The sequence below is a fragment of the Bombina bombina genome, chromosome 6 (assembly GCF_027579735.1).
Source record: "Bombina bombina isolate aBomBom1 chromosome 6, aBomBom1.pri, whole genome shotgun sequence".
In the NCBI taxonomy this organism is placed as follows: Eukaryota; Metazoa; Chordata; class Amphibia; order Anura; family Bombinatoridae; genus Bombina; species Bombina bombina.
The window spans coordinates 726,178,968-726,197,192 of NC_069504.1; the positions used below are offsets into that span (position 1 = coordinate 726,178,968).

An 18,225-nucleotide genomic window follows, 5' to 3' on the forward strand; every position below is an offset into this window, starting at 1 on the left:
GAACTTTACATATAAAGTGCCCAACCATAGCTTTGAGTGTCATAAATAGAAATAAGACTTACTTACCCTAAGACACTCATCTACATAAAGTAGATAGCCAAACCAGTACTGAAACGAGAATCAGTAGAGGTAATGGTATATAAGAGTATATCGTCGATCTGAAAAGGGAGGTAGGAGAAGAAATCTCTACGATCGATAACAGAGAACCTATGAAATATATCCCCTAGAGGAAGACCATTGTATTCAAATAGGCAATACTCACATCCCTCTGACATTCACTGCACTCTGAGAGGAAAACCGGGCTTCAGCCTGCTGCGAAGCGCATATCAACGAAGAATCAAGCACAAACTTACTTCACCACCTCCATGGGAGGCAAAGTTTGTAAAACTGAATGAATTGTGGGTGTGGTGAGGGGTGTATTTATAGGCATTTTAAGGTTTGGGAAACTTTGCCCCTCCTGGTAGGAATGTATATCCCATACGTCACTAGCTCATGGACTCTTGCTAATTACATGAAAGAAATGTATTTATTTTACGATATGACAAGTCCATGGCCCACCCTGTCATTTCTAAGACAGGTATGAACTTATTTTATTAAACTTCAGTCACCTCTGCACCTTAGGCTTTTCCTTTCTCTTCCTAACTTTGGTCGAATGACTGGGGGAGGAGGGGAAGGGAGGAGCTATATATACTGCTCTGCTATGGTGCTCTTTGCAACTTCCTGCTGGCAGGAGGTTTAATCCCACAAGTAAGGATGAAATCCGTGGACTCGTCATATCGTAAAAGAAATACATTTATCAGATAAGCATAAATTTCCTTTTTCATGCTGATAAGGCAGTCCTTCATACTAAGCTGTGGTTTCTCCCTAAGGTAGTGTCGGATCGCAATATTAACCAGGAAATTGTTGTTCCTTCTTTTTGTCCTAACCCTTCTCCCCAGAAGGAATGTCTTTTGCATAACTTGGATGTTGTGCATGCTCTTAAATTTTACCTTCAAGCAACTAAACATTTTCGGCAGACTTCTGCCTTGTTTATTGTTTTCTCTGGAAAGCGTAGGGGTCAGGCCACTTCTACCACTCTTCCTCTCTGGTTGAGAAGTGTTATCCGTTTAGCTTATGAGACAGCTGGACAGCAGCCTCCTGAGAGAATTACGGCTCATTCCACTAGAGCTGTTTCATCTTCATGGGCTTTCAAAAATGAAGCTTCTGTGGAGCAAATCTGTAAGGCGGCCACTTGGTCCTCTATTAATACTTTTTTCAAATTCTACAAATTTGATACTTTTGCCTCAGCTGAGGCTTCTTTTGGGAGAAAGGTTCTTCAAGTGGTGGTGCCTTCAGTTTAGGTCCGCCTGTCTTGTTCTCCCTCCCTATTCACTCTGTGTCCTCTAGCTTGGGTATTGGTTCCCACTAGTAATTAGAATGTTTTGTGGACTCTCCATGCCATAGGAAAAAAATAAATGTATGCTTACCTGATACATTTATTTATTTCTGGGCATGGAGAGTCCATGACCCAACCTTATTCAAATGAAGACGGCAGTTTTTTAGTCTAGTCCTCAGGTACCTCTATACCCTTGTGTTATCTTCTTTTTCCGTTTCCCTTCGGCTGAATGACTGGGGGTTATGGGTAAGGGAAGTGATACTTAACAGCTCTGCTGGGGTGCTCTTTGCCTCCTCCTGCTGGCCAGGAGTTAATATCCCACTAGTAATTAGAATGTTTCGTGGACTCTCCATGCCCGGAAAGAAAGAAATTTATTAGGTAAGCATAAATTACGTTTTTCTCTTACAGGTATGCTATGTAATAAAATAATAATAATAATAATAATGTAGAGCAAGTAATGCTATATACTATATATCATATAAAATAAAAATTGTATTAATATCAGATTGGCCATTTCCTAAGCCTGAGAAAACGGCCAATAACACGACTGAGAAACACGCCACTGAATTTAATAAATTATTGATTTTATATTATATAACATTACTTGCTCTACATTATTTTAAAAATATTGTCTGCACTTATGAGTTCCTAACTCTGCCTGCTGCTATGAGGGGAAGTCTACGGCTCCTGCATTGATGTGGACTGCAGTTAGCTGGGAGACTGAGAGGTCCCAGTCTGCTTATAAAGCACCTGGAGTTGCTCAACACTTCTGAGTGTTATCGTTTTATTACATGTATACCTTTTTTGTGACTGTACTATGCCATGTGGCACCTTGATTTTGTTACAATATTGCACTATGTTCTTTTTTCTCTTCTATGGTTTTTGGAGATAAATGTGGTTTATATAACTACAAGCAAGAAACTCAGAAACTTTCAAGACCAATTTGTATATATATTATTTTAATAAACTTTTTGCACAGTGCACACTAATTATATGTTTGTTTTCTGTTTATTGTTCACATTCAAGAAAATTAGTTATCTTTAAGCACTCAATTCAAGGGACTCGTGATAATGTTCTAGGAGTAATATAAAAGTCCATGGAGTACCATTTTATTTTAAAGGGAGTAGCAGGTATTATTTAGCCCTTTAGAATGTAAGCTCACACCTGTCCTGTTGATCACTTTATGTAAAGATGGTTTACAGCTTACAGTGATTCAAGGGCAGGGCCCTCTAACCTTATGATTTATGTAAATATCTTCTGATTATTGTACTCCATAACTGTATACTTAATGTTACAGCATAATATGTTGGCGCTTTATAAATGAACAATAATAATAATAGCCAGCAGATTTTTGTAGTGTTAGGACCAGTTAATATTGGACCACCTTGTAAGGCCTACGTTCCATTGAGGTGGTAAGGTTTGCAAACTGGTGGTAACATAAAAAAATCACCATAGACTTTAATGGAGATAAATGTTTTTATCAACAGTTTCCAAAATGTATCACCTGAATGGAAACTAGGCCTAAGTTGGTGACTGGCTAAGCAGAGTGTGGCCATATTGTGTAACTTTGATTCCAGTTTTATTAAGAAAGCATATACCGTTAATACCCATGGTTTATGTCTCTCTCTCTCTTTCTCTTTGTCTCTCTTTTTCTCTATATAAACATGTGCATTTAAATCTTAATAAATGTAAAAAACAAAACAAAAGCATGTCATAAACAATTGCTGATTTGTTTGTGTGGCTAATAATTAAAAACTTGAAATTTACACTATTTATGAAACAATTTAACAATGTCCTCATCAGCTGATTTTTCTTATTCTGTGTCAGTATGTAAGCTTCACTTTTGTTTTTAGCCACTCCTGACCCCATTACAAAATAAATAATATCAAAAATATTTGTGCTTCTGGCTTGTAGCAGTAGTACTAGTTACTACTTTAACTGTATTTACTCTTAAGCTGCTGTTCAGCTGCCCTTTTTTTTACACTAAAGACATTTCCCATAGGGAATAGCAGACAAATCGTTAAAAGAACATGAAACCTAATTTTTTTCTTTCATGATTTACGTAGAACATACAATTTTAAACAACTTTCCAATTTACTTCTATTATCAAATGTGGTCCATTCTCTTGGTATCATTTGTTGAAGGAGCAGCAATGCGCTACTGGTTTCTAACTTGAACACATGGGTGAGCTAATGACAATCGTTATATATATATATATATATATATATATATATATGCAGCCACCAATCAGCAGCTAGGACCTAGGTTCTTTGCTGCTCCTGAGCTTTCCTAGATAAACCTTTCAGTAATGGATAACAACAGAAAGAAGCAAATTAAATAATAGAAGTAAATTAAATAGTTGTTTAAAATGGTATGCTCTGTCTAAATCATGAATGTCTAATTATGCCTTTACTGTCCCTTTAAACAAATTCCTATTGACCTCTATAATGAATATCGGACAAAACTAAAAAAAAATTTTTTGCCTGAGCTCATGTCATATATAGATATATATTAAAACATGTATTTCAAATTAAAAAAAGCTAAACACAACAGTACAGTATGAGATGTTTTATTAAGACTTTTCTTTACAATTCAGCAATAACATAGGCTTATTCATAGAAAATGTTTCAAGCCATATATTTCTATTTAAAAAATACAGAGAATTGTATAGTTTCAGCTTTTTAAAAAAAGAGGATGCATTTCAGATTTATAATCTTGGTCGTAAAAGATAAATTTCAATATGTTTCAATGAACATTTATATATTATTATTATTATTTAAATATTGCTTTTATAAGAATATTTATTAAAATAGCACATTCATTTATAATATGTTGCCTCTCAACAATGTCTTATGTTCAATCATTGTATTTCAAATGTCAGTTCTGTGATGAAAGTAATATCTGTAACGTTGTATTCCACATTATATTTTACGCCAGAGTTTTACAAGTGCGTGATTTGCAGCCAACCTGAGCACTACGTATAATAATGATACCCAGAGTGGATACTTCTGGGGTAAAAACCTACATAAATATATTTACTCTTAATAAAATTTCCTTCAAGTAAAAAAACAAACAAACCTAAACTAATATAATTTAGTTAAAACTATAAGGGTCATTAATAAAATGAATGATGCTACAGAAAAGTATTGCACTATAAGGTTCTCAATTCTTCTCTGGCAAACGGAGTGATATAGTATAATTGCTAAGGACTTGATATCTGTTCCTCTTTATATACTGTAACAATATAATTCCCAATATTTCTCATTTTCTTACAGCATTTTCTTTTCCTTACCACATATATGGGCATTGAGATAATGTTTTATTCTTTAAACAAATGTTTAAATATTAAAAAGAGTATGACACACAAAAAAACATTCACTTTGATGAGGGTCTTCAGTTTGTTCGTAGTTGATAATCTGTGAAGAAATACAAATATTTTAGTCTTCATTATAAAGGCTCTAAGTAGTTTTGAAGTTTTGATAATTTAACGGGCATATTTCATGTTTTGACAACTCTACAGTATTATTCAAGAATAGTTTAAAAAACACACACACACACACAAATATTACCTAGCTAAAATTGCTTACTCTGTTTAGAAACAGACTCCCTTATTTTATTTCTTTCTGTTCATACAGAACACAAATACATTCACTCACCTGAGAATCAACAAATCTAAAAAAAATGGTTACTTGCTTAAATAATGTCTATGAGTAAGGCCTGGGGGCCAAAACGCGTAAAACAGGTTTATATGGATTAGCTGAATCCATTTTTGGCATTATTTATGGATTTTACCCTTTGTGTTTCCAAAAATAAATAAATATATTTTCCTTTATGAGCACTTTTTGTTTTACTCCCTGGCGTTCCTTGGATTGTACTTGCTTAAATAATGCTTGTTCAGAGTGAAGTCTCTTTTGGCTAACCAAGGGCTAGATTATGAGTGGTGCGCTAACTGTTGTGCACGAGTGAAAAGGGGTTTATCACGGGTATTTGTTTGCATCGGAAGTAGCACATGTATTACAACTTAAAAGTAAACACGTTCGCTCGAGCGCAATTGAATTTAACGCGCGTATAAAGTACAACTTCAGAACTCTGGTTTACTGTTATGTTTGAATAAAAAGTTGCACAAAATACATCAAAAATAAATTTAAAAGTACAGTTACACTCATAATAAAACCATATAATAAAATTATTTTAAATAATATTGCATTAAAACGTTATAAGGGCTCAAAGATATGAGCTTTAACAGAGATACATACATATACATGTCTAAATAGGTATATGTATATATATATATATATATATATATATATTGATATGTGTATTCATATGTGTATATATGTATTTACAGACATATATATACACATATAAACACATAAATACATATGCATACATATATAGAAATAGAAATATTAGTGCATTGGAGCCCTTTGCAGTCAAGTAGCTGAAAACATGTAAAAACATAATTTATGTAAGAACTTACCTGATAAATTCATTTCTTTCATATTAGCAAGAGTCTTTCATATTAGCAAGAGAGCTAGTGACGTATGGGATATACATTCATACCAGGAGGGGCAAAGTTTCCCAAACCTCAAAATGCCTATAAATACACCCCTCACCACACCCACAAATCAGTTTAACGCATAGCCAAGAAGTGGGGTGATAAGACAAAAGTGCGAAAGCATAAAAAATAAGGAATTTGAATAATTGTGCTTTATACAAAAAAATCATAACCACCACAAAAAAAGGGTGGGCCTCATGGACTCTTGCTAATATGAAAGAAATGAATTTATCAGGTAAGTTCTTACATAAATTATGTTTTCTTTCATGTAATTAGCAAGAGTCCATGAGCTAGTGATGTATGGGATAATGAATACCCAAGATGTGGATCTTCCACGCAAGAGTCACTAGAGAGGGAGGGATAAAATAAAGACAGCCAATTCCGCTGAAAATAATCCACACCCAAAATAAAGTTTAAATCTTATAATGAAAAAAAACTGAAATTATAAGCAGAAGAATCAAACTAAAACAGCTGCCTGAAGTACTTTTCTACCAAAAATTGCTTCAGAAGAAGAAAACACATCAAAATGGTAGAATTTAGTAAAAGTATGCAAAGAAGACCAAGTTGCTGCTTTGCAAATCTGATCAACTGAAGCTTCATTCCTAAACGCCCAGGAAGTAGAAACTGACCTAGTAGAATGAGCTGTAATCCTTTGAGGCGGAGTTTTACCCGACTCGACATAAGCATGATGAATCAAAGACTTTAACCAAGACACCAAAGAAATGGCAGATGCCTTCTGACCTTTCCTAGAACCGGAAAAGATAACAAATAGACTAGAAGTCTTTCGGAAATTTTTAGTAGCTTCAACATAATATTTCAAAGCTCTAACTACATCCAAAGAATGCAACGATCTTTCCTTAGAATTCTTAGGATTAGGACACAATGAAGGAACCACAATTTCTCTACTAATGTTGTTAGAATTCACAACCTTAGGTAAAAATTAAAAGAAGTTCGCAACACCGCCTTATCCTGATGAAAAATCAGAAAAGGAGACTCACAAGAAAGAGCAGATAAATCAGAAACTCTGGGGGGCGTGTCCGAACCACGTACTTGATAGGACGTACAGACTGCAGGCTCTTGAAGAATCTTCTTTAATCCACCGATTTTAGAGAACTTAACAGCTGAAATATACACATATCCCAGAGATTTATGGTTGCCAAACATATGGTAGCCATATTTCAATCTTCAATAGCTGTTTTAATGATCCCAGAGCCACAGCTCGGAAGTAAAAGACCTAAGGCGGTGGCCTGTTAATAGGTAGCGACCCCCCCTGGACTTTCCGGGTTTCCAGTGCTGGCAGCAGGTCTCTGCCTTACTGACCTTTAAAACAACATTAAGCAGAATAAATAATTTACAGCCAACAACCCTGTAGGAGTTCGGGTCCTTAGGTTGCCGCACAAAAGATCGTTCCCAAGATGGCGACCGCATGGGAGATAAGCTTGGAGCAAGAACTAGATCAGCGCTTTGCTAAACTGGAGAATCTACTCCTCAGAATTTATCACCGATCACTCCCACTAGACAGTATAAAGAGCACTCTACCAACAATAAAAAGTATAACCACAGAAGTTCCAATACAAACCCCTAATGTACCTTCAAACAAAGATGGCGACTGGAGAGATATCACGGCAGAGAGCATACCTCCGACTGCAGAAAATCCTCCGACACAATTGCAGGAGAGGGAATTGCTCAAAATAGCACCAGCCGACGGGCACAATCCGAGCAGCAATGAGGCAGTATTGAAAGGACTCAACCCGCGGTCCGCGCAGAAGGGCCCTGGCGCGGCCGCAAGAATAACATATAATACTCGGCTGCCTGGCAGGAACACTCTTATCCCCCCCGAAGCCGGTAAGTCAACCCTGAACGGCTTAGTCACACAGACAAGATCTGACACTGACATTTGCGAGACAACATTGGCACTTACAACCCTCACTATCAAAGCGCTACTGCCATATCACGAAGTGGGGGCATACATAAATACCACACCTAGCCAGAACTGTCACGCACTGGACAAGGTACTTCAACTACCTACTTCTGAGAAATCTCCCTTTGGACTTCAGAATAGGGGGATCAAATATGAGAATTTACCTTCCTCCTTACACTTCAAGAAAGGAGTTGCACATGGGACAGATCGCATTATCTTATGGCCATGTAACCTGCATATTTGCAAAGGGACGCTGCTCCGGTTGCAATTTGACTCAGGGGGTTAACGAAAACCAAAGAGGATTGTCCGTGTGTCCTTGTTCATTGGAACTAATGTTTATGATCCCAAGCAACTCTTTGTTGGTTTAAAATGTTATGTTGTGTTTTCCTATGTACATAATAAGCTCCCCTAAATGTTTACCTGTTATATGTATGTCTGGCAATAGGTGGTTGCTGATATTTCTTCAGCAGTCCAGCAAAAACACACTCCCATAACATACTCCGCTAACAAATATCCAATCCATAGCAGATGCTTATCTCTTCATGGGCACTAACATAATGTTTGAGAGCGCAAGATTGATATTGGTGATACTTAGTTATACCTCCTATCTCATAAACAGTACTCTAATGCACGGTGCTTGTATTTAGCTAGCTATATATTTAAAAAGGAATGTCATGCTACATATTAGCCTATACTTAACCTTAAGCTGCTCATGGTATCTAGGTGTGTTAAACCCAAGCTGTCCTTGCCACCCCTATGGGTGTTGTACCCCACACTTCCTAGGTAGTACATTGAATGACTGTTATTTTCACAGCACTGTAGCAACTGTCCTGCTAGAACCTATAAGAGTACACAATGGGACAGAGAAAGGAGCACACCTGTACACTTCCTTTTTACCTGCTAATAAGCTCTTTTGCCATGTATTAACACTACTTGTGTGAGAAGCAACCTGTTTACATTTATGAGAAGGCGCCTGACGACTCGGACCTGATCTTAATTTGTTTCTGTTTATATTTCAATGTTTTTTGTACATAGTTATATCTAGTCTACCTAATCCCAATTTCTTTTGGAAACATATTAATTGTAGGTCCAAGAGTGACCTAGACAACTTGATACATGGGACAAAAAAGAGGATTGTTTCAGCAATATACTGTACTAGCACATGACATAGTTATATCTAGCCTACCTAATCCCAATTTCTTTTGGAAACATATTAATTATAGGTCCAAGAGTGACCTAGACAACTTGTTACATGGGACAAAAAAGAGGATTGTTTCAGCAATATACTGTACTAGCACATGACATAGTTATATCTAGCCTACCTAATCCCAATTTCTTTTGGAAACATATTAATTATAGGTCCAAGAGTGACCTAGACAACTTGTTACATGGGACAAAAAAAAGAGGATAGTTTCAGCAATATACTGTACTGGTTCATGTACCAACATTTGTTACATTTTGGTTTCACTACCCTGTAATTGCTATTCATGTATGTACATTTCCTCAATAAAAAAAATAAATAAAAAAAAAATAAAAAAAAAAAAATCAGAAACTCTTCTAGCAGAAGAGATGGCCAAAAGAAACAAAACTTTCCAAGAAAGTAATTTAATGTCCAGCGAATGCATAGGTTCAAACGGAGGAGCTTGAAGAGCCCCCAGAACCAAATTCAAACTCCAAGGAGGAGAAATTGATGTAATAATAGGTTTTATACGAACCAAAGCTTGTACAAAACAATGAATATCAGGAAGACTAGCAATCTTTCTGTGAAAAAGAACAGAAAGAGCAGAGATTTGTCCTTTCAAGGAACTTGCAGACAAACCTTTATCCAAACCATCCTGAAGAAACTGTAAAATTCTAGGAATTCTAAAAGAATGCCAAGAAAAATGATGAGAAAAACACCAAGAAATGTAAATCTTCCAGACTCGATAATATAGCTTCCTAGATACAGATTTACGAGCCTGTAACATAGTATTAATCAGAGAGTCAGAGAAACCTCTATGACTGAGAATCAAGCGTTCAATCTCCATACCTTCAAATTTAAGGCTTTGAGATCCTGATGGAAAAAGGACCTTGTGATAGAAGGTCTGGTCTTAACGGAAGAGTCCACGGTTGGCAAGTGGCCATCCGGACAAGATCCGCATACCAAAACCTGTGAGGCCATGCTGGAGCCACCAGCAGAACAAACGAGCACTCCTTTAGAATCTTGGAAATTACTCTTGGAAGAAGAACTAGAGGCGGAAAGATATAGGCAGGATGATACTTCCAAGGAAGTGACAATGCATCCACTGCCTCCGCCTGAGGATCCCTGGATCTGGACAGATACCTGGGAAGCTTCTTGTTTAGATGAGAAGCCATCAGATCTATTTCTGGAAGTCCCCACATTTGAACAATCTGAAGAAATACCTCTGGGTGAAGAGACCATTCGCCCGGATGTAACGTTTGGCAACTGAGATAATCCGCTTCCCAATTGTCTATACCTGGGATATGAACTGCAGAAATTAGACAGGAGCTGGATTCCGCCCATACCAGAATTTGAGATACTTCTTTCATAGCCAGAGGACTGTGAGTCCCTCCTTGATGATTGACATATGCCACAGTTGTGACATTGTCCGTCTGAAAACAAATGAACGACTCTCTCTTTAGAAGAGGCCATGACTGAAGAGCTCTGAAAATTGCACGGAGTTCCAAAATATTGATTGGTAATCTCACCTCCTGAGATTCCCAAACCCCTTGTGCTGTCAGAGACCCCCAAACAGCTCCCCAACCTGTCAGACTTGCATCTGTTGAAATCACAGTCCAGGTTGGAAGAACAAAAAGAAGCCCCCTGAACTAAACGATGGTGGTCTGTCCACCACGTCAGAGAGTGTCGTACAATCGGTTTTAAAGATATTAATTGAGATATCTTTGTATAATCCCTGCACCACTGGATCAGCATACAGAGCTGAAGAGGTCGCATGTGAAAACGAGCAAAGGGGACCGCATCCAATGCAGCAGTCATAAGACCTAGAATTTCCATGCATAAGGCTACCGAAGGGAAAGATGGAGACTGAAGGTTTCGACAAGCTGAAACCAATTTCAGACGTCTCTTGTCTGTCAGAGACAGAGTCAAGGACACTGAATCTATCAGGAAACCTAAAAAGGTTACCCTTGTCTGAGGAATCAACGAACTTTTTGGTAAATTGATCCTCCAACCATGTTCTAGAAGAAACAACACTCATAAAAGACTGGAAAGGTACTTTCTAGTGAAAAATGAGCAAAGGGAATTGAATCCAATGCTGTGGCCATAAGACCTAAAACTTCTGTGCATATATAGCAACTGAAGGAAATAATAGAGACTAAAGGTACCGACAGACGGAACCCAATAGAATTATCCCTTGTCTGATAGAGACAAAGACAGTGACACAAACTATCTGGAAACCTAAAAAAAGGTGACCCTTGTGTGAGGAATCAAGAGCTTTCGAAAAAAAGATCCTCTAACTATGTCCTGAAGAGCAAGTGAATCATATGAGATTCCGCATCCTCAGAAAATAATTTGAATGAAAACAGAAAAATGAAAATATGCATTTATTGTATCTAATGAAAACAAATAATGCTATCAATGACCATAAAAAGGCAAAATAGTTTGAATAAAACTCCAAACCCGGTTCCTAAAAAAAGGAACTGGAAGAAATTCCCCAGAAGATTCCAGGTCTGAGCAGCGCTTGAACCCCATGGGTGCCCAGCCATGCTTCAACAGTACCCAAAATATATAGGACAGAAACACACTTAAAGAAAGTGTTAGCCTTACTGGAATAAAATCAAAAGAAATTTGGACAAAATAGAACCAAATAAATTTCAAAGAAGTCTTAACCTGCCCCTTACCAGCCAAGCTGGAATACGGCACGTACATCGCAATATTAGGGAGCTGATTTCAAACCCCAATTATAAACATGTTACTTGGGAAAGAACTCAGGAATTCGTTCCTTAATAAGAACAACCAAACTAGTATAAGCTTAAAGTTTTAGTCTTAGAACTCAATCTTGAAGCCCAGAGTAACAGTTAAGAATTGAATCCAATTATAAAACAAATAATTGATTATCTTAGAACAAAAGAAATATGGATTTTTTTTTTTAAATCACAAAATTCTTCTAGCTAAAATAGCTAAAGACATAGATTAACCCTCATTTGCGAAAATATTCAATAAAATGAAGACACAAATGAAATTATTAGCATGATAGTCCAGTTTAAAGGACCAGTCAATACAGTGGACTTGCATAATCAATAAATGCAAAACAACAAGACAAATGCAACAGCACCTAGTCTAGTAAATGTTGTCCCTTAACAATGCTAAAAAATAAATCATAATCTGATTCTTAAAGTAAACAGAAAAAAAGAAGCAATTGCAATATCCAAATAAATCACAGGACCAAGAAAAGTACCTGAAACTAAATAATTTTCCATAAATAAGATACAACCATCTAAAGGAAAATAAATACTATTTTGCTATAGAAACAATAGCATAATTAGTAGAAGTAGAGATAGCCCCAATAAATTGGAGAACCCTCCAAATTGAATTTAACTGCTGGCAAAGAATATAGTTTAAAACCTTCGAAGAAGGAATAAAAGAAAATTCTCAGCCTATTCCATTCCCTAGAATGGGGAATTGGAAAGAAAACCTCTGAAAACACAGAAGAAATAAATAGGCAGAAATAGTATCAGCTAGTCTTAAAGAACTAGTTACCTTAATATCCAAAATAATCAACACCTTTTCAACAAAGAACAAATGTACTTTAATAATAGAAAAATAATAAAAAAGTAGATTTGTTAGTGTCAATATCTGATGAAGAAAATTTCTGAAAGAGAAAAAACATCATCAGAGAAGGATAAAACAGTATGTTGTTGGTCATTTGAAACTTCAATAATTAAAAAAGAAGTGAAAAAGACCTAAAAATTTTATTAGAAGGCATGAAGTCAGACAAAGCCTTTAAAATAGAATCAGAAAAATATTTCTTATAAATCTTCTAAATATTTCTTGTACATAAGATGTAAGAATGGAAATATATAAAGCATAAATACTAATGGATTCTGCATGTAAAAGTATATCATAATAACTTATTACAAACCATAGCTAAAGATAAACATTTATAACATTTAAAATAAATGAACTTAGCTTTGGTAGAACTGAAACTCAGTTAAGCGTTTTTCCAGAAGTGGCTTCTGATTCAGGGTGAGACATCTTGCAATATGTAATAGAAAAAACAACATATAAAGCAAAAATGATCAAATTCCTTAAATGACAGTTTCAGGAATGGGAAAAAAATGACAATGAACAAGCTTCTAGCAACCAGAAGCAATACATAATGAGACTTAAATATTGTGGAGACAACAATGACGCTCGAATTTTTTAGCGCCAAAAAAGCCGCCCACATTATTTGGCTCCACATCCGGTAACGCCGACATTTTTTGGCGCAAAAAAGTAAAAAAAATGACGCAACTTCCGGCGACACGTATGACGCCGGAAATGACAAGAAAATTTTTGCGCCAAGAAAGTCCGCGCCAAGAATGACGCAATAAAATGAAGCATTTTCAGCCCCCGCGAGCCTAACAGCCACAGGAAAAAAAAGTCAAATTTTAAGGTAAGAAAAATGATTTATTCATATGCATTATCCCAAATATGAAACTGACTGTCTGAAATAAGGAACGTTGAACATCCTGAATCAAGGCAAATAAATGTTTAAACACATATATTTAGAACTTTATAAAAAAGTGCCCAACCATAGCTTAGAGTGTCACAGAAAATAAGACTTACTTACCCCAGGACACTCATCTACATGTAGTAGAAAGCCAAACCAGTACTGAAACGAAAATCAGCAGAGGTAATGGTATATATATAAGAGTATATCGTCGATCTGAAAAGGGAGGTAAGAGATGAATCTCTACGACCGATAACAGAGAACCTATGAAATAGACCCCGTAGAAGGAGATCATTGAATTCAAATAGGCAATACTCTCCTCACATCCCTCTGACATTCACTGCACGCTGAGAGGAAAACCGGGCTCCAACCTGCTGCGGAGCGCATATCAACGTAGAATCTAGCACAAACTTACTTCACCACCTCCACAGGAGGCAAAGTTTGTAAAACTGATTTGTGGGTGTGGTGAGGGGTGTATTTATAGGCATTTTTAGGTTTGGGAAACTTTGCCCCTCCTGGTAGGAATGTATATCCCATACGTCACTAGCTCATGGACTCTTGCTAATTACATGAAATAAATCTTATTTATGCAATATTCATATTTAACCCCTTACTGAACAGCGCCATACTTATTATTATTATCAGTTATTTCTAGAGTGCCAACAGATTCTGCAGCGCTATAAACATAGGCAGTATATAAGGTAACATTTATAGCTCTTATGAAGGTGATCTGCAAGCAGTTGGGCTCTTAGGCTTACATGCTAAGGGGGTTCAAGGGGATAGCAAGGGAGGAGAGGAACTGCAATGGAGGAGAGGAACTGGTATAAAGAAAGGTTAGTGTAGGTTGAATACATCCCTGAACAGTAGAGTCTTTAGGGAGAGCTTAAAGCTTTCAAAATTAGGGGAGAATCTTGTGGAGCGAGGCAGAGTGTTCCACAAGATTAGAGCCATTCTGGGGAATGTGAGGAGGTAAACGAGAGGAGGAGAGAAGGTCATGAGCAGAGCGAAGGGCTTGGGAGGGAGAGTATCTGGAGACAAGGTCTGAGATATAGGGGGGAGGAGTGCAGTTGAGGGCTTTGTATGTCAGTCAGAATTTTGTTTATGGCAATAGTCGTTTATCCCTTAAGGACCAGCGCTGCTGTCCTATGCTCTTTCTGCTGCAATCTCGCTGACAGTGATGAGATTGCGCTATTTCTACATGCCCCACGAGTGGGGCAGGGCAGAAGATCACTGATGCAGAGAAAGACACTCAGTGTCCCTCTCTGCATCAGTTTGCGGTGGTGCTGTAAGTTGGTGGTGTAGGAGGGTTAGGAGAGAGGCAGGTGGGCAGCCCATTGCTGAAGGGGGTGGGAGAAGGCGGTACCACAACACTGCAGAAAAGGATTTACACAGCAAGATGAAAGGAGGGATCCTGTGCCTATAGAAAATATGTTATGAGAGGAGGGGCCCTAGAGAACGATTGCTTGGAGCGGGTAGGTGGGGAGGGTGAGGAGCTAAAAGAAAATATATATATATAGTTTTGATAGGTATATAAAAAAACAACAACCAAAAAGGCACTATTTCTGTTTGAATTGAATGATAGCAAAAATGCTAAAATTGCTCTGGTCCTTTGGGTAAGTTTTTGTCTGAAATTATCGGTCCTTAAGGGGTTAATAAAGTGTTTAACTGTGTATTTACTGTAAAAATTCCAAAGTTCTTCACATAGGGGAATATGTTCTAAGAATTTTAAATAGATATTTGTATAATAATGATTATATATATATTGTACCAAAATACCATCATATATATAGAAATATTTATTTATGAATAAATAGAATATATTCTTCAATGTGAAGTACATTGGAATGCAAAATATTAATTCATTATTATTTAGAAAAAAAAGTCCAACAAATCACCATGCTTCTAGAAAGTCACCAATTTAAGTTAAAGGGACAGTATACCATAAAATTGTTTTTCCCTTAATGTGTTTCCAATAACTTGTTATACCAGCTGCAAAGTATAACATTTATGAGAAAATGCTTATTTTAGGTTTATTTATGTGTTTTGCTTTTTGAAACCACCACCCATTAAAATAGGTTGAGCATGCAGGGAAATCGGATCTCTTTATTTTATCACTTTCTGTACACACATATGCGTCTTTATATTATATCTGTATGTTTACGAAAGACCAATACTTAGAGAAAACAATTGAAAATGAACATTTTATCTCTCCTAACCCCCAATGGGAGTGCAATTTCTTCTGCTGGCTGGGTTTAGGCAGCTTTTCTAGAAACTTTCAGTATAGGTCACAGGCATAATCAGCTATTTCAAATGCTAAAATAAATTTAAAGGAGCTATTTGAAAGCAATTTAATACACCCCAGCAGGTAAAATGAATCACTGGTAACAAATTAAAAGGGAGAAAAAAGGATACATTGTCCCTTTAAAGGGACAGTAAACACGTTATAATTACAATACATTTCTGTTTTGCTGATAGAATATGAGCCAAGTCTAAATGTTTATAAAACACAAAAAAACATTTTTATTGTGATTTATCAACAGCCAAACTTCACCCACCATTCGCTCATTTGTATTTAGTTGAGCAGCTGTGTTAGTCTAAATAGACCCTGCATATCACTGTATGAGAGCAGATTACTTTTATTTTCCTTTATTATTTACTAGGCTATAAACCTGCCCAGAGGGCAGTCTATTAAAAATTTCTGAAAAAAAAATAAACAAAATTATCAAAAATAAAATCAAACCTGATCTAATACCCCTATAAAAATAACCCCCTCCCAGAATACCCCCCCCCCCAATCTAAACTGAACTACCAATAGCCCTTAAAAGGGCCTTTTGTAGGGCATTGCACTAAATTAAGCAGCTCTTTTACCTAAAAAAAAAAATACCAATTACCCCCTAACAGTAAAACCCCCACCCACCAACTCCCCAAAATAAAAAAAGTCTAAAAAAACCTAAGCTACCCATTGCTCCTAAAGGGGCATTTGTATGAGCATTGTCCTTAAAGAGACATGAAACCCAACATTTTTCTTTCATGATTCTGATAGAGAATACAATTTTAAACAACTTTCCAATTTACTTCTATTATTTAATTTGCTTTCTTCTCTTGTTATGCTTTGCTGAAAGGTTTATCTATGAAAGCTCAGGAGCAGCAAAGACCCTAGGTTCTAGTTGCTAATTGGTGGAAGCATATATATATACTGATTGTCATTGGCTCACGCATGTGTTCAGTCAGCAACCAGAAGTGCATTGCTGCTCATTCAACAAAGCATACCAAGAGAATGAAGAAAAATTGTTAATAGGAGTAAATTAGAAAGTTGCTTAAAATGTCATGCTTTATCTGAATCATGAAAGAAAAAAAATGGGTTTCATATCCCTTTAAAAGGGCTCTTTTACAAACAGCTCTTTTGCGCCCATAAAAAAAATCCCTAATCTAAAAAAAAAAAAAAACACCCCAAAAATTAAAAAGACCTAAGTCTAACCCCAAAATAGGTACTCACTGTTCCTGAAGTCTAGCGATGAAGGTCTTCTTCCTGGGGGTAAAGGTCTTCATCCAGCACGGGGACATCTTCTATCTTCATCTGGAGCGAAGGAGGCCATCGTGGAGCAGGACCGGCCGGCATGGAGCAGGACCGGCATGGAGGATCCTCTTCATGTGGTCGCCGCCGCATACTAAATATTGAATGCAAGGTACCCCATTTAGGTACCTTGCATCCCTATTGGCTGGATTTTTTAAATCAGCCAATAGGATGAGAAAACTGAAATCCTATTAGCTGTTCAAAGCAGCCAATAGGATTTCAGAAGCTCTCATCTTTTTGGCTGATTTCAAAATTTCAGCCAATAGGAATGCAAGGTATCCCAATATAAATTGGGTACCTTGCATTCAATCTTCAGTGTGTGGTGGCGACCGCATTAAGAGGAACCTCCACGCCGGTCCTGCTCCGCGAGGGCCAGTCCTGCTCCTTGGTCATCTCTGCTCCGTGATCACCTCTGCGCCGCCTTCGCTCTGGATGAAGATAGAAGATGTCCCCGCACTGGATGAAGATCTTCACCGCCTGGAAAAAGACCTTTGCCGCCGGACTTCAGGAACGGTGAGTACCTATTTCGGGTTTAGACTTAGGTTGGGGTTTTTTTCAGTGTTTTTTTTTTTAGATTAGGGATTTGTAAAAGAGCCGATTGCCCTTTTAAGGGCAATGCCCAAACAAATGCCCCTTTAGGGTTTTTTTAGACTTATTTTTTTTTTATTTTGGGGGTGTGGTTGGGGGTTTTACTGTTAGGGGGTAATAGGTCATTTTTTTAGGTAAAAGAGCTGTTTAACTTATGGCAATGCCCTACAAAAGGCCCTAGGGCTATTGGTAGTTTAGTTTAGATTAGGGGTTGTTTTTATTTTGGGGGGACTTTTTTATTTTCATAGGGGTATTAGATTAGGTTTAATTTTTTTATTTTTAATAATTTTGTTTATTGTTTCTGCAATTTTAGACTTTTTTATTTTTTGTAATTTTAGATTTATTTAAACTTTTTTTTTAATTGTAACTTATTTTTTTATTTTATGTAATTGTGGTTAATTTAGGGGTGTTAGGTTAGGGGGCTTAGTAATTAAATTAGTTATTTGCATTGTGGGGGGATGGCGGTTTAGGAGTTAATAGGTTAATTCGTTTTTTTTGCGATATGGGGGGTTGGCGGTTTAGGGGTTAATAGGTTAA

General features: G+C 36.8%; 1 protein-coding gene across 1 annotated transcript in view; it reads right to left on the reverse strand.

Annotated features, from left to right (window-relative positions):
• Window positions 1–3,928: 3,928 nt before the first annotated feature.
• Window positions 3,929–18,225, reverse strand: part of AP1M2 (adaptor related protein complex 1 subunit mu 2) — a 100,597-nt gene continuing 86,300 nt past the window's right edge. The window contains exon 12 of the mRNA XM_053717928.1: window positions 3,929–4,791. Coding sequence (XP_053573903.1) covers window positions 4,769–4,791 — 23 coding nt within the window. The 3' untranslated portion in view covers window positions 3,929–4,768. The remainder of the gene's footprint in view (window positions 4,792–18,225) is intronic.